The sequence below is a fragment of the Athene noctua genome, chromosome 31 (assembly GCF_965140245.1).
Source record: "Athene noctua chromosome 31, bAthNoc1.hap1.1, whole genome shotgun sequence".
NCBI lineage: Eukaryota > Metazoa > Chordata > Aves > Strigiformes > Strigidae > Athene > Athene noctua.
In genome coordinates, this window is record NC_134067.1 from 833,051 (window position 1) to 852,526 (window position 19,476).

Consider the following 19,476-nt stretch of genomic DNA (forward strand, 5'->3'; position numbering starts at 1 on the left):
GAAAGCGGGAGGATTTAAGGTCTGTTAATAACAAAGAGCCATTTCAGCACATTGGTTGGAGACTCACAGAATCCTACTACAATTATTTCCATACCTTCAGGAAATATTACATATGGATTTCTAGCCTGGAAACATTCAGACTATGAAATGATGCTCTGGGTGATCGATCCTTGAAAGAATTCCTCAATTTAATACCCTTTAAAGTCTTGTTCATGTGCTTCTCAGCTAAAAGAATTAAATGAACATGAAGCTGTCGGCAACTTCATAATCAGAGTGAGGAGTTAAATGGGTGCCACCCTGCTGTGGTATCGGTACGTTTCTGTATGTAACACCACAGAAACAAGTTCTACAAGTCGTCCTGAATTGCTGATGACGGATAAGACACCCCAGCAAGCTCGAACACCTCTAAACACCTCACCGGGAGATGCTCCCCGTGGCCTCGGAGACCCCAGAAGGAAGCAGAGCTACGAGGCTGGACACATCCTGCAGGAAATCCAGGCAGGAGCCAGAGCTGTCTGCTCCGAAACACCCCAACATTCACCTCAAAACTGTCCCCTGGATTCTTCCTGCAAACTCCTCCCCAAATCCTTCTGGTTTAGGTGCTATGAAAATACTCCTTTCCTCTAGAGGAGGGAAAAAGCCCTGGGCAGAGGATGATCAGGCAGGGTTTAGAGCACGGTGCACGTGACTAATGATACTATAATTAACTAAGATAATAAAATACCCAAGAGCGTTAACAGAAACTGAGATCTGGGCTGAACAATCAGAAAATACAAATTAAATCTGCTACCACCCCCCAGCCAGGGCCACTACTGAGGGTATTGCAGTAGCAGAGATAAGGGTGGTCTGGGGGAAAACAAAAACAGCAGCAAAAATTTGAATTACAGCACGTTCTCCAACAAAGCAACACAGGATAAGGCTCGAAGATGTGTGGAGCGTGGAGGAAAGCGAGGTGAAGCAATAACTGAGCTTCCCTTTCCTCAGGGAAAAGTGGCAGCATCCAAAAAACCCTCTTGATGGGTGTAAATTGAGCAACTCCTGGATGTACAGCACCTGTATCCTAAAGCCCGGCCCTCGCTGGAGCAGCCACAGGGGACTAGACGCCATCTCTCGCCTTTTTTTTTTTTTTTCTTAAAAGAGTTTGTTCAGGGAAAGCATTGTCAGGGAAGTTGGTGCAGAAGGATTTTAGCACCCGCCGACTTCTCCGTGGCTGGTTTGTGCTTCCTCTCCTCTCTGGGGACAAGGTGCTTGGATGTTCCTGTGGATCCTGGGCAGAACGAGATCCATCCTGCTCAGCTTCAAGCAGTCCAAGGGGGGGGTTTAGTTAGCACAACTAATTAATTTTGTCAGATGTTTGGAGCTTCCTGCCTGCACCCTCGAGGAGCAGAGAGCCATGAAAACCTCAACGCTACACAGACGAGCGCTAAGCATTCCCCTACGCAGCATATTTGCACTTAATTCAAGGATTTGTACTCAAAACGCAAACCCTAAGTGATATTTAGTGTGTAGAGACCCAGTTATGGGGCAGCATCGAGCCCCAAACGCTCCTGAGGAGCTGGATGAGCCCCGACCTCGGTGATGGGCCTCAGCACCTCCTCGCACACACCAGCTGCCTCTCGGGACCGGCTCCTCAGCCAGACTTTGTCTGAAAAGAAACACAAAGCTCAGAGTCCAAGGGCAGGGCTGGTGTACGATTAATCCCTCCCCAGGAGGGTAAAAAGCTCAGAACAACGCCGCGGGGGAGAGTCCAAAACGCACAATTTGCTCCTTAAATTGACCTGAAAAGTGGTTGTTCGAGGGGTAAAATTCACCTCTGCGAAGGGACACCAGGTTCTGCTACGAGGAGGCAAGATCCTTCCAACCTGAACTTCAGGAGCACCGAGGGAACCGCGCTCAGGCTGTGCCCCGATTGCACAAGAAGGGAATTAATTGCAAATTATTCTTTCACGCCAACAGCTGATTTCCCCTCCCCTTGTTAATAAACAACAGGTAGAGAAGATAACCAGCACAGCCAGCAGCCCAAACTCCACTCGCCCTTCCCTGCTGGAAGTTCTGATCCATGCCAACGCTTCTGGAATGAGCAAAACACAATGGGAGGAGCTGCTGATGCCCCTGATGAGGAGGTGAGGAGTTTTCTCCCCCGCAAAAAACCAGCTGGGAAACAGCATATTTAACACACCACCTGCACCCCTCAACCATCCTGCTCCTCAAAATTCATTTTTCAAGCCAGTATAATGGTTTGTTAGAGAAATAATGACAGCAGAAAGGGGGAAAGGAAGGAAATAAAGCAGAAAGGGGAAGGTAGCAGGGAAATATAACTCACTATATTATTAAAAAAAGGTGGGGTTTGTCAATTTTTAAAAAGAACGGCTGGCTCACAGAGATCTCACCCCTTTCAGGATGCAGTATTTAAGGTTACAGGCAGCCTATCCCAATTAAAGAATCTCAATTAGCTTAAGCAAACCTTAAAGATATTTCCCTAAGGCTTTCGGAAGATCCACCCCAATGAAAACATGGTTCCTGAACGCAGTGAAACTCAACTCTGAAACAAAGCCAAGCCCGGTTGTTTTCATGGGGATGGGCTCAGCTAATTAAATCTAAATCGGTGGGTTTCTAGAGAGGAAAATTGGGAGGAAACCTGGAAATCTCCACAAAGCTCTGCTGAACGAGGAGGAAAAACCAGCAGCTGTAAGAGGAGGTAACAGAATCAAAACTTTCCTTGGCACGAGCTAAATTTGAACAGATGATGGTGGCCAGAGTGTGCCAGGCCGCCTTCAAAGCAAAAAAGTGTGAAGATGACACTTCCGAGACCGATTTCTAACCCTGCCTCCCCGTTTCTTCTTTTTTACAGCCTTCAAAATCACCCCCCCTCCCACCCTAAAGTGCCACCAGCATCCTCCAAGCGCCCCCCCACCGGTTCATTTCTGCGCCCTGCTAACGACACTCAGCACTAATTCCGCCACTCAACCGAGCATCAGGATCCCCCGATCAGGATTAATACACTAAAACACCCCAAAACTGGTTAAACCCACACAAACGGGGGAAGGAAGCGAGTAGCTGCCGACTCCAACACCCCCCAGCTCGCAGGGTCAACCCCTACCCACATAAAAGGGAATAAATGTCACCTTCGTTACAGCCCTGGTGAGGTAATTTAGTGACTCAGGCTACTAATTATGTTTGAAAAAAGAATCTTGCAGGACTCCTCTGCAGGAGGAGGGTTCACCGCTGGGGTAAACAGTTCTTTAGGGGTAATAAATCTCCCTGGCGTGCAGCTCGTCTCCTCCACCCCTCGGTCCTGTCAGCTCAGATGAAGCATCCAGCAGTCGCTGCCCCCAGGGACCGGCGCTGGAGAAAAGACTTTGAGGTCAGGAGCGGTCTCAGCACTTTGTCTTCACCTTAAATCCTCCAATCTTCCTTTCTGTGTGTTGCTGGGGGGGGGGGGGGGGGGAAACTTCTCCTGTACAAATGATTTTCACCAAGTTGGAGGTTTCTACAGCTGGATTTGGTGTTGTGCCGGTGATCCAAGGCGAAGCACCTTCCTTAGCCACCAACCCACACGGCAGGGAAGCTCCCAGCTGCCTCCCTCCGTGGCAAAAATAAACCTCTGTGGTGGCACAGAAAGGAATTTCCCTATTTCTCCTCATTTTGAGGAGGAGAATCCATACTCCAGGTGAAGATTAACTGACGACACCTTCAACCAAGCGTTAAGTCGGCTCCATCTGTGGTGCTGAACGAAGAGGGAAGCTGAGCTGGACTCAAATAACCAACTAAAACGCAGCAACACGGGGTTTGTAGACCCGGTTCTAAGCTTCCAACCTCTCACAAGCTTTAGCGGGGTACCCAGAAATTAAGGCAGAGTCACATGGAATCTCAGGATAGTCCTTTTATCTCCACCCACCAAAACATTCACCTTTAAAATGAAAGCGTTTTACAAACAACACAACGTTGACACCACTTAGTTTCGCTCCGCGTTAAAAGGAAGAAGAAAACATCAGGGGGAATATTACAGTCACATGGAAGTTATGCAGAACCTTAACGGCGTACGCTGCGGAAATTAAAACCCCCAGAACGGAATTTCTGCTGTTTCCAGGCAGACAGACTAAGGGGACAAACCACATCTTTGTTAAATATAGAAAAGTTTCAATTCAGGGGGAAGAGAAGAGGTTTTGTGTTTGCCAGATTTGTGAAGTAGCACTGGTTTGCACACATGCTCAAAAGGAAATTCTCCTAGTACAAAGCCATCTAAAAAACAGAGACTGCACAAAACCTAGCTACTAAAATGAATTTTTGGTAAAAAAAAAAAATTTCCTCTATTTTCCCAAAAAAATCACTTTACAGGTAAAGGCTTTCACTGCCTAAGTGAGTTTAGTAGAATGAGAACTCAAACATGTCCTACGAAATTCACAGATACAGTTATGGTGTTTTTTTTTTTTTAAAAAAAAAAAAAACAAACAACAAAATACATCAGGTCTTTTACACATCAGCTTCTGCATCCTCATCCTCCTGTGCTGCAGCAGCTTCCTCACCTTCCTCCTCCTCCTCTACCTCCACCCCTTCGGCTGGCTGTTGCTCCTCTTCCTCGGGGCGCGGTTCCTCTGCAGGGGGGGATGTTGCCTCCTCCGTGTTCTCCGCAGCTGCCTCCCCCTCTGGTTGTGCTTGTGCCTCCATTTCTGTCTCTGTCCCCGTTTCTTCTTGCTCCCCCTCATTTTCACCTCCTTCTGCTCCTGGGTTCTCTTCGGGATCCTTGTTTTGCTCACCTAGATTTTCCTCCTCCGGGTTTTCTTCTTCTGGATTTTCCTCCTCCGGGTTTTCTTCTTCCGGATTTTCCTCCTCCGGGTTTTCTTCTTCCGGATTTTCCTCCTCCGGGTTTTCTTCTTCCGGATTTTCCTCCTCCGGGTTTTCTTCTTCCGGATTTTCCTCCTCCGGGTTTTCTTCTTCCGGATTTTCCTCCTCATCCTTGTTTTCATCCGCTCCTTCTGCTGTTCCTTCCTCTACATTTCCACTGGCTCCCCCTTCTCCTTCCTCATGCTCCTCTTTTTCCTCTGGGTCATCTGTGAACGGATTCTCACCCTACAAACAAAAGACAAACATTCATCTACTGCGTGTTTCTCTCTGGCTGCTTCGAGGAATTCACACCGGCTACACGCCAGCAAAACCCTCCCAAGAAGTTCAGAGCCACATTTGAACCCAAAGCAGTCGAGTGAGCAGCTCCTGAAAGCAGATGCTGCTGTGAGAATTCAAATCAAGACTAATATTAGCAGCAACAGCACAACAGTCACATCTCCGGCCAAAATTCTCATCCTGTTTGCTCAGGGCCACACGTGGTGACGGATAAAGTCATCTGCGCCCAGAGACTTGATGATCAGCAACCAGAAATCTGATAAATTATCAAGAAAACTCCTCAAATCACCTCACAGTTTGGCTAATTAGCACCCTCAGCAGCTACTACGAAATTGCTACAGCGTGGAAATGCTGCTACTGGCTTGACTCTGCTCCACAAACACCCACCTTCAGGTACCGCTCCAGTTTCTTACTGATGAGTTTGTTGTTGAGAATACTCCTCGCAACTACTAGTGATGATTTCTTGGACTGCTCCATCATAGCCTGTATGGGAGGACAAAAAAACCACACTTAGGCTTTGTCCTGAATTAAATTACAAGGCCAGTAATTAGTCAGAGCTCAGAGGTGAACAGGCTACAGGGCACACTTCTGTATTTGGGTAGGCAACGACACAACAGTATTTAAGAAATCTGCTGGTTTTTGCACATTCCCCTTGGAAAGGGGAGTATCAGGCAGCCAAGGAAGAGTTGTGGGGGTTGTTTCACCCACTTCCACCAGCAGGATCGTTTCCTCTTTCAGTCTCTGGGGACTGAAGCTGCAAGTTGGGGAGCGGAGGACGGTGGAGATCAAAATTCGCTGCAGGTTCTGTGGAGAGAAGGTTTTGGGGTACTCAAGATCAAAATTAAGTGCAGAAAGTGGAGGGAAGGCTTGGGGGTCACAAGAAAATCAAAATTAGCTGCAGATTCTGTGGAGAGAAGGTTCTGAGGGACACAAGATGATCAAAACTAGCTGCAGATTCTGTGGAGAGGTTTTGGGGGACACAAGAATATTGAAAATAGCTGCAGATTCTGTGGATAAAAGGTTCTGGGGGACACAAGAACATCCAAATTAAGTGCAGACTGAAGAGAAGGTTTTGAGGACACAAGATGATCAAAATCAGCAGCAGATTCTGTGGAAGGAAGTTTTGGGGGACAAGAACACTGAAATCAGCTGCAGATTCTGTGGAGAAAAGGTTCTGAGGGACACAAGAACATCAAAATTAAGTGCAAAATGTGGAGAGGAGGTTTTGGGGGACAAGAACATCAAAATTAGCTGCAGATTCTGGGGAGGGAAGGTTTTGGGGGACAAGAACATAAAAATCAGCTGCAGATTCTGTGGAGAAAAGGCTCTGAGGGACACAAGAACATCAAAATTAAGTGCAAAATGTGGAGAGGAGGTTTTGGGGGACACAAGAACACCAAAATTAGCTTCAGACTGCAGAGAGAAACACTGAAGAGGACGAAGAAAAGCTCTCCCTGGTTTCAGGAAGCCCCTGAACAAAACCCACCCCAATTGGTGCTCCCGTTCGTGCCCACGAGTGCCCGGCCCCCCCTCACCCTGCGGTTGTGGTTGTGGTCGAGTGACTTCAAGTGTTTCTGGATGATCCCGTACTGCATCGGGATGAAGAGGTCGCAGGCAGCACAGTGAGCAGCCTCCACCTTCTTAATAAAATGCTCCATGCCAACATCTGAAAGGGAAGAGGAGAAGAGCGTCAACGGGAAAATAATCCTGGGATTTGCGCTGGCTTCGAGATACTACTCCAGCCTGTATTATAAACTCACTTTTAACCACCACAAACTCACTTTTAACCCTTCTACCAGAATCAGAACAGCCTCCCAAATTTGTGCTGGTTTAGATTTTACTCCAGCCTGCATTAAATTCACTTTTAACCACCACAAATTCACTTTTAAACCTTCCACCAGCACGAAAACAGCCTCTCAGATTTGTGCTGGGTTTGAGATTTTACTCCAGTCTGCATTATAAAGTCGTCTTTACGAGTTCATAAAAAACCCCTTAATTATAAACTCATGTTATTCCAGCCTGTATTATAAACTCACTTTTAACCACCACAAACTCACTTTTAACCCTTCTACCAGCATCAGAACAGCCTCCTAAATTTGTGCTGGGTTCAAGGTTTCACTCCAGCCTGCATTAAACTGCATTTAACCACCACAAACTCACTTTTAAACCTTTCACCAGCACCAAAACAGCCTCCTAAATTTGTGTTGGTTTAGATTTTACTCCAGCCTGCATTAAATTCACTTTTAACCACCACAAATTCACTTTTAAACCTTTCACCAGCACCAAAACAGCCTCTCAGATTTGTGCTGCGTTTGAGATTTTACTCCAGTCTGCATTATAAACTCATTTTTATGAGTTCATAAAAACCCACTTCATTATAAACTCATTTTATTCCAGCCTGTATTATAAATTCACTTTTAACAACCACAAACTCCCTTTTAACCCTTCCACCAGCACCAAAACAGCCTCCCAGATTTGTGCTGTGTTCAAGACTTTGCTCCAGCCTGCATTAAACTTATTTTTCACCACCACAAACTTATTTTTAACCCTTACACCTGCATCAAAACAGCCTCCCGGGGAGGAGGAGAGGAGCCAAGCGTGTTGGATGCGGCCAGGTTAACGGACTACTGGTGGCCCAGATAGAAGCCCGGCCATACGCCGACGAGCGACGCAGCTGCAGCTGCATCAGCACTGCGGGTTTGCCAGAAAAAAAAAATAATTAAAAACAAATAATCTCTTCAGCCAGCTCATTGTTCAACAAACAGCCACAACGCCGGGTAATAACCTCAAGTGGCTGACGTTGCACTTGAGCAGAGAGTAGGTTTTGTTCTTCAGCAACACCAGCAGTTTCCTCTCCTCCCCTTTTTTACTGTTTTACTATTTATAGAGGTGAGGAGGCAGCAGATGCACACACAGAGGTAGTGAATCTTACCTTGCGTAAGATCTTGGTCCCTATAAATCTGCTGAATAACCGCATTAATGTCTTCAATTGCTTTACGACGCTCTTCAGTTTTCCTAGTTTTATTAGCAACGTACTCCTGTACGAGAAAATATTTCAGATTAACTTTTCCCCCCGCCTCCTACTTTCAGGTGCATCTCTCCAGCCCATCCTAAGAGTCCTACAAATCCCACCACGCATCATCCTGCAGGTAGTGCTGCCTTTTAGCACTTCAGTCACCCACTCTGGCCACTAAAATCCACAGCGGGCAAGTATCTTATCTCCTACCAGTGCAACCAGTAAGACCAGAGGTACGTGAACTGTTTAAAAGAAACGGGTAGTTAAGGCAGAGCTCTGATGCTTTCACCCAACTTTAATCCACCTGCTCTAGCAGTTTCCAAGACAGTTACTTAGAGAGGCAGTTCAGGAGCTTTACAGCATCTCCAAAATTAATAATAATAATTAATAATAATAATAATACAACCCCAAACTCTTAAACCCAGGGGACAGAAACAGCACCGGAGGCTCACCTGGAGAAAATCAGCTGTTTGTTGAGGCAACTTGGTTCCCACAAACTTGAAGTGTTCCTTATGGAATTTACTCTCGAGGTGACTGTTCATCTCATCATCGTAGAAGGTCCGATATTTGCATAACGAACAAACAAACTGGATCCTGTTGGGAGGAGGCAAAGAGAAACGATATTCCAACCAATCCAGTCCAACTCTTCTGCACTGGATCTGCTCTCACGCTCTACTGAAGGGTGGTGGATTTCTGGAAGTCTCCAACCCTTTGAGCATTTATGGGATGTTTCCCAGAGTTTTTCCCCGTTTTTATTTATTTTTTAAGCACAGATGGCAAGAAGACTGGCAGGAGAGCAAAGCAGCTTCTACGAGGAACAGACAAAACACTGGGACAACTGGGAACAAGAGGACAGACCCCGGATGTACTATGGTCCCACAGAAGGAAGCAACATCACTAAAAAAAAAAATAAAATAAAAATAGAGATGTTACCTTTCTACCATGCGATCCCGATGCCTCTTCTTTTGCCTCTCTTGAGTTTTCTTGCCCGCCTGCAATTTGCGTTTGATTTGACTGATCTCTTCTTGAATTGTTAAAGCACCTAAGTGTTTAAAGCAGGTTGGATTTCAGGGCACTACTTGAGGACACCACCTGATTAAAGAGAATTTCCCTAAACAAGTTTAGTTGTCAGCCCGACCAACCCGCACAACTTAGAGACACCGTAGAATCAAGAAGCTGCTCCCGCTGGCCAACTACAGCTGAATTTCTGATTTTTTACGACGGCGCCGTCCGCCCCAGATTTGCTTTTTTCACAAAAAGCTGCGCTGGGCCGAGCTTGGGGTGGGGGCACAAAGGGGAGAACCACAGCAGAAAGACTCTAATGTGGTTTCCCAGCTCTTTAATTACAGTTTGTTACTGGGTTTGTGAGGTTTTAGGTATTAATTAGTTACAGGTTTTGATTTTTAAGTAGCACACGCTCTGATTTGTTCGAATCAAACACGATTCGCTCAAAGCAAACACCTGGCAAAGTGCTAAAGCTTGGGTAAAGGGGATGAGTTTACACCCCTTGTTTTGGGGACAGAAAAACCACTTTTGTGTCCACCCAGACACGTGGGCACATCCAAGGATCAAATTTACACCAGCGGGCCAGGCAGCAAAGACTCCCGCACATCTTGCCAAGAGGTTTCTTTCCAGCCCTCCTGTTTCTCTAAGCTCCCCTGGGGCATCACGGTGCTTCTCTGACCAGCCCCATCTCTCCAAACCGGGATGCTCCATCCCAAAGAACTTACCCAAAGTCAAGTTTAAGGCGCAGCGGGAAATTAAATGTTTCCCTAAGCCCCAGGCTAACAGCTTCACCAACCTACCTTGACCAAGGGATCCAGCTCCTCCCTAGCAGGACTTTTACAGCATTTCCTTATCCCTGAGCAGACACAAAGGATGGGATTCATCTGACTACGTGCAGACATTACAGCTGAGCTAGTCCCCTGTCCCCCCGGCAGCGGAGATCTGACAGGTCTCATCCTGAAGGAGCAAATTGGTGTCCTGGAAGGGCCCCCCCACCCCATTTCTCTCCAGTGCTCTGGCTCGGAGGCTCCCACCTCCTCCAGAGTCTCCCAGGGACACGTGCAAAAAGCCAAATGGCCCCTTCATCGAGAAGGCGCAGAGGTTTAGCTCAGGTCACCAAGACGCAACGAACCAGAAGGGACAGCGAAGCCACGAGGCAAACGGACTCCAAGAACTGAAGGAGCCTGAATAAACTCTTTGGATTTAATTGGAAATCTCTCTTCTGGCCACGTCAGGGCCCTCCACTGGAGGGGGGGAGTTACGATCCCCGCGGAGCTTTGGAGCGTAAATGAGTCACCGCGCGTGCCAAACTCACCTTTCTCTGAATCTTTTCCTTCTTCATCTTCCCCTTCCTGAAAGAAAAAAAAAAAAAAAAAAAAGCAACGTTAGGAAGTTAAAACCATCTAGAGAAGCTGGTTTGATGTTTTCACCAGCCTGTGGCCTCACAAACCCTCCCCGGGCACCCGAGATGCCGCGGGGAGGAGCGATGTGGCCACTCCGCGCTCCCTCCGTGCAGGGAAACGCCTCCACGAGGCCCAAAGGTCCCGGATCAGCAGCACCTTCACCCCCAGCTAGAGCCAGGCAACGCGATCCCACGCTTCAGGATTCTCCACATCGTCAGGAATTGATTTTTAGGGTTTTCCTTACTTAAAAGCTCTTTGCACAAGGGTGTCTGGCTGCGTTTTGACACCATCCGACGTCTCGGGAAGCGCCCGTAACATCCGCGCTTCCCTCGATGGAGCATCTTACATCCACCCACTCCCCCAACCCTCTGCCATCGGACTCAGTTTGGCAATAACACGGGAATCCAGGGATTTGCCCTCACCAGCTCCAGCACCTCCAACCAGAACTACAGCTTTTAATCACCACAAAGTAATTTTCAAGAATTACTTACGCATCTGGAGCCCTCTTTCTCCTCTTTTTCTCCCGATTCGCCTTCCGTTCCCTCCTCTGAAAGGACCAACACGGCACAAAGTAACCCAGCTGAACACCAATTTCACCACCGCGTTAAACCATGAGGCAAAGCACCACGGCTCTGCCCAAAATAAAGACAGGGAGGAGCTGCTCCCTCTGCTCTTACCGTTGTCGGAGTCGGAGTTATCGGAGCCGTCGGTCTTCGCCGCCTTGCTGTCGGGTTCATCAGAGCTGTTTGTTTGCTTCCGCTTCTTTGCGGTGGGATCTTTTTTGATTTTCTTTTTCTGGGGCTGGGAAAAGAGAGAAAAGTGAATCCCTGCAATACCAGCAGCTGTCCTCTGCAAAGAGCAATGTCTTATTTTACTCGTTTTTTAGCGATTTAAGCTTCCCGCATTAACTTTCGGAGGCAGAGTTGATGAGGAAGGACATAATCCATCACACCTCTAACCCATAATACAGGGGATTGAGCTGTGAAGGGCTGCACTATCCTCCTACCTTCAGAAAACAAAAGTTTTTAGGATTAAAACACCCCATGTATCAACACTGCTCTGTAAGGGAGCACAGCCGCCTCGATCTGCTTAGAAAAAAAATAAATGCTAGAAAGCCAGTAACACACCGAATTAAAAATTATATCACTTTCCAGAGCGTATTGGGAGCCCTTTGCTGCAGGACGTGTGGGTCTGTTGGGAAATAAATCTCTATCCGAGCCGAGCGGGTGGGAGGTTACAGCACAAAGACTTACTTTAAAATCCGAGTCCCACATTTTCCAGTTTCTCCTCATTCGTTGTTTCATCATTCCTCCTCCGTAACGCATATTTCCCGAGAAACCTCGCATTCCCTGGAACATGCTGAGTTCTGGGATAATGTTGTGGGAGAAGAGGGAAGGAAGCCTGGAGGAACCGTGGGGACCGAGACCTCGCGAGCCCATCGATTGCGGAGGCTCGTTCCACTGTCCGCCCATGCGCCCGGGGTAGGAAGACGCCATGGGTCTGTTATTGCGTCCGTCTCTACCCCAGTTTTGGCCCCGTTGACCAAAGTTATCCCGGGCTCTGTTCTGATATTGATCCCGGCGGTTGCCGTAGAAATTGTCGTAGTGGCCCTCGTAGGCGTTGTCATTGTCGTGTTCGGACTCGTTGTAGTCGTAGCCGGAGCGGTACATGTCGCGGTCGTTCATCGAGGACCTCGAGTCGTAGGATTCGTACGAGTCGTACCTGCAAGAGACACGTCAGCGAGATGCCGCTGAGGTTAAGGAAATAAAACTCATCAAAATTGATTTTTTTTTTGGCTTTTTAATCGGCGCTCGGCGTGGGAGCGAGCGGGACAAGACATGGACCAGAAGAACCGATGACAAAGCATCGAGGTTTCAGTTCAAGTGGTAGAGCAACCAGAGACCTTTAGGCAAGGGAAAGCCCATAGAACCCCTGGAATTTCTTCCAGAATCACCAGAATATTTTAAAAGAATAAAAACAGTAACTACACTGAGCAAAGGTTCTTTCACCTGCTGAGGCTGGAGGTGTGATCAGTTTGTCCCCGCTCCCAAATATCCGTTTCAAAACGAGCTTCAGGAGCAGCTGAAGTGAACCAAGAGATTCTCGTCCTCACAGCAAGTTCCACCTTACCCAGAAATACTTCCAGGAACAGCCAGATTTACTCCTCAGTTACTCAAGAGACACCTTGGCACAACAAAAGACCTATTCCAGCCCTATCCTTCCTCATTCCCCATCTGTTAACAAACTTTTTTCCCCAGTGGAAAGCCAACATACGCTTCACCTGTTTTAAACCCATTTTTTCCTTTTTAGGAAAAGGATTCTTAACTTTAGATTCCACAATACTAAAATGTTTTGTAGTGGAATTTAAGGCTTTGCATGCTCATTGGCAGGGCTTTGACTGACAAGGCAGGCGAGGAGGAAACCCAGAGTGCAAGAAAAACCTCACGACGCCAAACTAACGAGCCTCATCAAAGCGCAACCCCCTCGTTGCTGTGCTTCACAGCGAGACCCCCAGAGCTCGGAGAGAAGCAGCAGCAAGGGGGAAAAGATGTTATCGTGGCCCCAAGGTCAGAAGAAAGTCACCCGGCTGACACAAGGGGAGATGGTGGGGCTACAAAATCAGGTCAGGCACCGATGGAGGAGCTGCCAGTGTCCGGTTATGTATAAGCTGGAGCAGCTGGAGGGTGAGCGGCTGCTTTTCTGCTCCGCTATAGCCCGGAGTCAACGTTCTCCAAGTGATTTATCTTCCTCTTAGCCCGTTTCTCGTTATTTCCCGCACAGAGCGGGAAATTTTTAGCTTTTCAATAAAGCTTGTCCCGTTCCCAACCGGTGCGGCAGCACCGCAGGGGTGGAAACCCGCCGCAGGCAGGAGCGTGTCCGCGAGGAGCCGACCGCCGGCATACGAGATCAAAGTGGAGAAGCCCAAAGCAACGTTTGAAGGGACAAGAATTGGGGGAACAATTCAGCAAACCCCCTCCAGCACGGTTAAACTGAGGGAGCAACCAAACCAAATCCATTTGATACAGCAATACAGGCTTATTTCATAGGAGAGTTACTGGCTTGGAAGTGTAGGAGCTGAGTAGAAAACAGTCACATCCCATTTATTAATATTTACTCCTGAATTTTACTTTGTCCAACATCCTTTTACTTCTTTAAAGCATTAAAAAGATGGAATAAGTAGCCACCCTGGAGAAATGCCAAGTTCTAGCTCAAAACTCAGACTGCATCTTAATAAATAAGAAATATTTGGGGAAAGAATCCTGTTTATTAGTACTTAAACATTAATAAAGATCAGGAAGGAGTTGACTGCATCATAGAGCTGAGCATCTACTGTGACACTGGCTACAAAAACCTCCCTGCAGCAGCAAAAGTCAATCTATTAATCGAAATTAGTAATTTAAACTCAAATTACTTCGCTTTCCTTAACACTGCTCTACAAGTACATAAGCTCGTGAGAACGAGGAATAAAAAGGATTCCTTACAATAATTATTTTACTGAAGAACCCTAAATTTTTAGCCACTGCTGAAAATGCCACACTAAAATCCCAAAATTTTTTTTTTTTGCAAGACACAGATGAAAACTTGGTGTAAAATCCTATTTTACAGTTAGAGCAGGTGAGAGGAGGATGGCTGAGCCAGCTCTGGATGCTCACTTGAGTCACGACGCTGGAAAAGGCAAGAACAAGACCAGCGAGGACCAAACCGAGCAGCCACGACCCTTAACGAGCAGCAGATCGTTAACGACGTCCCCTCACCTCTGCCCTGCACTCACCTGTCTCCGCCAGAGCCGTAGTGTCCCCCCTGCATCGTGTCTGTATCCATGTGTGACACCATGTCCAAGCGCTGGTTCATTTTGGCGATGACGGCGTCGGCATTGCCGCCGCCCGAACCGTCGGGGTTCATGTCAACGTCCGAATTGGCCATTTCCCAGGAGTTCGAGGTGGCCATCCCATAGCCATAATTGCCCGAGTTATCCTGGCCGTAGCCATAGCCGTAACCGTACCCCTCGTAACCTGGAACAACAAAAAGAAAAGAGCTGGGTTTATTTCCAGTGATCTGACTTTTATTTTGAATTAAGATGCCCCAAGCAATCGCCACAGGGAGATAAAATTTAAAAAAAAAAAAAGCTCAAAATTTCTATTTAAGTCACCCATAAACTCTAATCTACTGATCTCACAAAGATTTAAGGGAACAATTTCCTCATGTATGTCCCACAAAACAGCCACAGCCTAGAGCTTCCTCCATCCAACCCGCACTGGAGAGGAATAACCAAGGCAGAGCCTCCATAAAAACCCCTTTTGGGTTAACCCAGAGATACCAAAGAACCATTTTAAGCTTTTTTTTTTTTCCTGAATACAAAGACAGATGAACGCAGCTAGGCCACACTTTCACCAAGACCTACGTAAGCTGCTTCAGAACCCCTTAAATGCAAAGGGAGGACACTAGAGCGTGTTCTCATCCTCTTCAAAGACAGGACAGCCAAGCCCAGAAAGCAAAACCACCTTCAGCCCAGTGTTTCCCATGTGGTTTGTATCAGAAAGCGATAGAACAGCTTCTCCTCTCATTAAAGAAGCCAAAACTGTTACAAACAGGGAAAAAAAACCACCATAGGAATAACACACGAAGCCAATTGAAAGTCCACTGAGGCTTAAAATTCGGGTTTTTCTTTCCCCAGCCCTTTTATTTGGCTGCTGGCACATGCAGAGACAGAATTTGTATTTCTGCTGCCTTCTCAAACCTCGATTTACATCATCGCCTGACTTCACACAAGTGTTCCAAGTAGCAGAAAGAGTATTTTTGGGGGGAAAACAACCCCCAAGAAACAAACATCCTGCCTAGAACAGTTTTCCCGTGCCACCAGGTTCAGCAACAAAGTTTTCCATTGGCTTCAAGGTGAATTTTTAAAATAAAAAAGAAAACTGTTGCACAGGCAGAGCAGTGAGAGGCTGCACGGGGTCTGTGCCGCCGTTGTTCGTCATCGACCTCAGCACAACTCCCTCAGGCTCAGGAAATGGATCTGAAGGGGATGGGAATAAACCAATCTGCCAGAAAATAATTACTCTAGATTCTACCATACTTGCCTCTGTTCGTCCCAGAGTTCCAGTCTCCATAACCTAGAAAAGAGCAAAAAGCAATTAGAGACGATTTCATCGTTATCGTGGTGCTCACGGTCAAAGAGATTCTCCTTACCTGATGTCAACACAGAGCAACACCCCCAATAATCCATGAGTCTTGCAGCAAATATCAAAGTCAGACCTTAAGGTCGCCCCAGCAATGAGACGGCCCCACAAGAGCAACAGCTTTTGCTCGTCTTACACAAAAAAACAGGTTTTAATTTTGAGCTGAGCTCCCAGTAACTATTTCCACGACTACTTTGGGAGCAGAGGTGAAGCGTTCGGGAAAGCGAGCGGGGTCTTGCACGGAATAAACCCCGCTCTGATTAACACCTCAAAAGAGGGGACTGGGACACATCGGGGAAGTTTTAATCCCATCGTCCACCAACCTGCAGCCTCCTGGGACTGACATTCAGACGCCCTTTGAGGCAAAACGTATCTCAACGGCATCGCTGCACTTTGCCCTTGCAGAAAACCAGCTGGAAGATGGAGATACCGGGGTGGAACGACACTGTGCGGAGGAGCCCCAGGCGGGACACCCACATCCCACGCTCCCCACTCGAGAAATCGTTACCCCAACGTTAATTTTCAAAATAATTACAGCCTCATTAACCAGCGTATGTATGCGCACGGCTTCCCTTCCTATCAATCTCCACACACGCTATGGGAAAGTGATGTTATCTTGCAGGTTCTTCATGTGATTTCCCCCTTAACTAAAAACTCTTCAGAGAAGAACGCTAATTTATTAATTTTCTTTTTCTTTCCCCACTCCATCGTCACCATTACAGCCTGAACCACTTCCAGCCAAAACAGTTGACACTGAATATAGCGGCAAATCACCTCCTACACCCACCACGCTCCACAGGTGAGCCGAGATGCCGCTCCAGGAGGCGGCAAAGGAATAAAAACATCAAGATTAAAAGGAGAGAAAAAGGCAAAATTGCCACTAAATTAGGCAAGGAAGAGTTACAGCTGTAACCTGAGCGAGGATGAGGAATTCCTCTTTAGCTGCCACCGCCAGGCAGAAATCAGAGGAAACCTAATTAAGCTTGATTAAAAATTAAATCAATTTTCTTACAGAAATAGAGCGTGGCTCGCTGCCTTTTCCCTCACCACCCGCACCGGGGCTGGAAGCCGCCCCCCCGCCCGCGGCCTGAGTGTGTCCGGGGAGCACCGGGCCGGGGTCCCGGGGGTGGGAACCGGAGGGGCCGAGGACACAAGGTGGTTCGGAGGCGCCGGGCCGGAGGCAGAGTCACCTCTGACACGGAGACGGGGCGAGGCCGGGCGGCGCGAGCGCCGGTCACCCCTCAGGGGCCGGCCCGGCCGCAGCGCCCACAGGCTCCGGCCTCCCCCCTCCCCGCCCCACCGCCGCCGCCGCCGCCTCACGACAACCCCCGCGTCCCGGCGAGAGCCGCTGAAAAGCCCCGGCCGCGTCCCGGCTCCCCCCCGGGGCCGCCCCCGCCGCCATCTTGCGCCGCCGCCCCTCACCTGAGTAGCTCATGATGGCGGCGCCGCCGCCCGCCGCCGCCTCCTCCTGCGCGAGACGGTAACGGCGGCGCGCGGGCCCCGCCTCCCCGCCCCATTGGCCGCGCCGCTCCGCCTTCCCCGCTCTCATTGGCCGGCCGCTCCCCCATGCCTTGCCGCCATTGGTCCAACCTCCCCGCGCGATCCGCTGCTCCCATTGGCGGCCGGCGGATGTCGCTCACCGCTCCCTTGGGCGGCCCCCGCGGCGGTTGGAGGGCGCAGACGTCCATCGCGACGCGGCGGGCTCCTCGTTCAATGGAACCCGTAGAGCCGAGCGCTGATTGGCCTGCGCCGCTATCACCTCGCGAGGAGGCGTGACCGCTACTATTCTTTTCTCTCATTGGCCAGCTAAGGGGCGGGCTGACCCCGCTGGCGCCAATACCGCGGTAGCTCCGCCTCGGGCCGGTAACCCCGCCCATACGCCGCTTGTCGCTCCGCCCCTTCTCGCCGCGGCGACCGCTCCTATTGGCTGCCTCCGCGGAGGGGGAGTGGGTGGGTTCCCACGCGCGTGGGGGCCGCGTGCCGGGAGCGGGCGCGTGGGGTGGGGGGGGCGCGGGCACACGCGTGTCTGCACCCCCGGGGGGGGTCTGGGGGGGGCACGGACGGACACACGGACACGGGGGGGGGACGGGACACAGACACACTCACAGGGACCCCCCCCACCCCACTCGTGTCTCCCGTGGGTGTGGCCGTTGGGGAGGGGCCTGGGCGTGGCCTCAGCCCGACCCGGGTGTCACCTCATTGCTGGGGGGGGGGGGGGGGGGTGTGTGGGGGGTGTGTGTCAAGGCCACCTTCTGACCCCGCTGTCCCCAGGTCACCACCACAGCCCGACCCCCCCCTCCCTGCCCTTCAACCAACCCACCCAGGGGAACCCTAAAAACACCCGAATCCCCCCCAAAATTCCACCCTCACCCCCCCTGGGGACAAACACCCCCCCGCATCCCGACTTTCCAGGTTATCCAGAGACTTCGCTCTCCCCCCAGCTTCATTTCCAGAAGAATTTAATCCATCGTCCCATATTCCCGGGTACAAGAATCACCAGAATATGCCCCAAAAAAATTGGAAATAAAAAAAAAAAAAAAAAAAAAGAAAAAAAAAAAAGAAAAAAATATTTATCCATTAAAATTCCTTCCGAAATTCGGAAGTTTCGGGATTTCCAAATAAAAATGAATATTCCTTATTTCTACACAAATCTAGAGTTTAAAAAAGGCAGAAGGTCTATGGAGCTAGACGAGGAAAAAAAATGGGAAAAAAAAAGAAATAATAAAGCAACGGTGAAACTGGGAGGGGAGAGGGGGGGGGACGGGGGCTGAGCCAAATCCTCCCGGCGTGGAACATCGGGAAATCCCGGGGGATTTTCCACCTCCCACGAGAGTTTTATTTTCTCCCGTGGGTCTCCCCCGCTGCTCCTCTCCGGTGAAATTCAAGGGGAGACGGCGGCAGGAGGGGGGTGAATCTGGTGTTTTGTTGTTTTTTTTCTCTTTTTTTTTTTTTTTTTTTTTTGTGCCGCAGTGGAAAAAGTGGGAGGGAAGCAGCGGTGGGGTTTTTGTTGATTGATTTTTTTTTTTTTTTTTTTTTTTTTTTTTGGTGTGGGAAAAGGGGATTTTGGGCAACATGCAACCCCGGAACCGAGGGATTCTGATATCTACGCGAGACAATTTCATTGTCGCCTATGAAAAAAAAAAAAAAAAATCGAATATACATTAACTCTAAGGGTCATATACAAAATCCACAGCGTTTTCCAGGAAGGCGGCTGCTCCCCGAAATTCCCCCAAAATTCCATCCCGAATCGCCGCCAAAGGCGACACCGTTTGTTCTTTGGGTTTTAAAAAAAAAAAAAAAGATTTTGGGAAGGAAGGAGGGGGGAAAAAAAATAAACTTCCGCTGCCTCCTGCCCCCCCCATCCCCTCCCTTCCCTCCCTGCCCCTCCCCGTCCCTGCGCCGGTACCGGCCTCAAGTCGTTCCCTCCCCGCTCCGGTGCCGGATCCCGGTGGGCGCTGGTTTGTCTTGATCCATGTAGTGCTTGACTGGGGTTGTGTGTGGCCCCCCCACCCCCAAAAAAAAATAAAAAAAAAAAATCACAGAGAGTGGGGAGCTCCGGAGGGACAAAAGGCAGCGATCAACCTTCCCTCTTTCTCCCTACCCCCCCAACAAAAAAAAAAAAAAAAAAAAAAAAATTTTAAAATCAGGAATTGTGGCTGCGGGAAGAGGGGGTGGGGGGTGAGGATGTTCCGGTGCCATCGGCGGTGGCTCCCCCCTCCGGGACTCGGGTGCCCGTTACTGAGCCTCGGTG

At 49.0% G+C, this 19,476-nt stretch overlaps 2 protein-coding genes across 2 annotated transcripts in view; both read right to left on the bottom strand.

Moving 5' to 3' along the window:
* Nucleotides 1–3,868: 3,868 nt before the first annotated feature.
* On the bottom strand, nucleotides 3,869–17,241 carry AKAP8L (A-kinase anchoring protein 8 like). The gene is made up of 13 exons (XM_074929994.1): nucleotides 17,148–17,241; nucleotides 15,627–15,659; nucleotides 14,318–14,558; nucleotides 11,799–12,267; nucleotides 11,223–11,346; nucleotides 11,037–11,092; nucleotides 10,458–10,494; nucleotides 9,071–9,179; nucleotides 8,590–8,731; nucleotides 8,054–8,159; nucleotides 6,657–6,787; nucleotides 5,509–5,604; nucleotides 3,869–5,070 (listed from the first exon to the last, which is right to left on the bottom strand). Exons 1-13 carry the CDS (start codon nucleotides 17,158–17,160, stop codon nucleotides 4,474–4,476), a joined length of 2,154 nt encoding a protein of 717 aa, XP_074786095.1. The 5' UTR covers nucleotides 17,161–17,241; the 3' UTR covers nucleotides 3,869–4,473.
* Nucleotides 17,242–17,361: 120 nt separating this feature from the next.
* WIZ (WIZ zinc finger) overlaps nucleotides 17,362–19,476 on the bottom strand; it is a 57,578-nt gene continuing 55,463 nt past the window's right edge. The window contains 1 exon segment of the mRNA XM_074929841.1: nucleotides 17,362–17,519. Within this exon segment, the coding sequence (XP_074785942.1) occupies nucleotides 17,362–17,519 (158 nt within the window).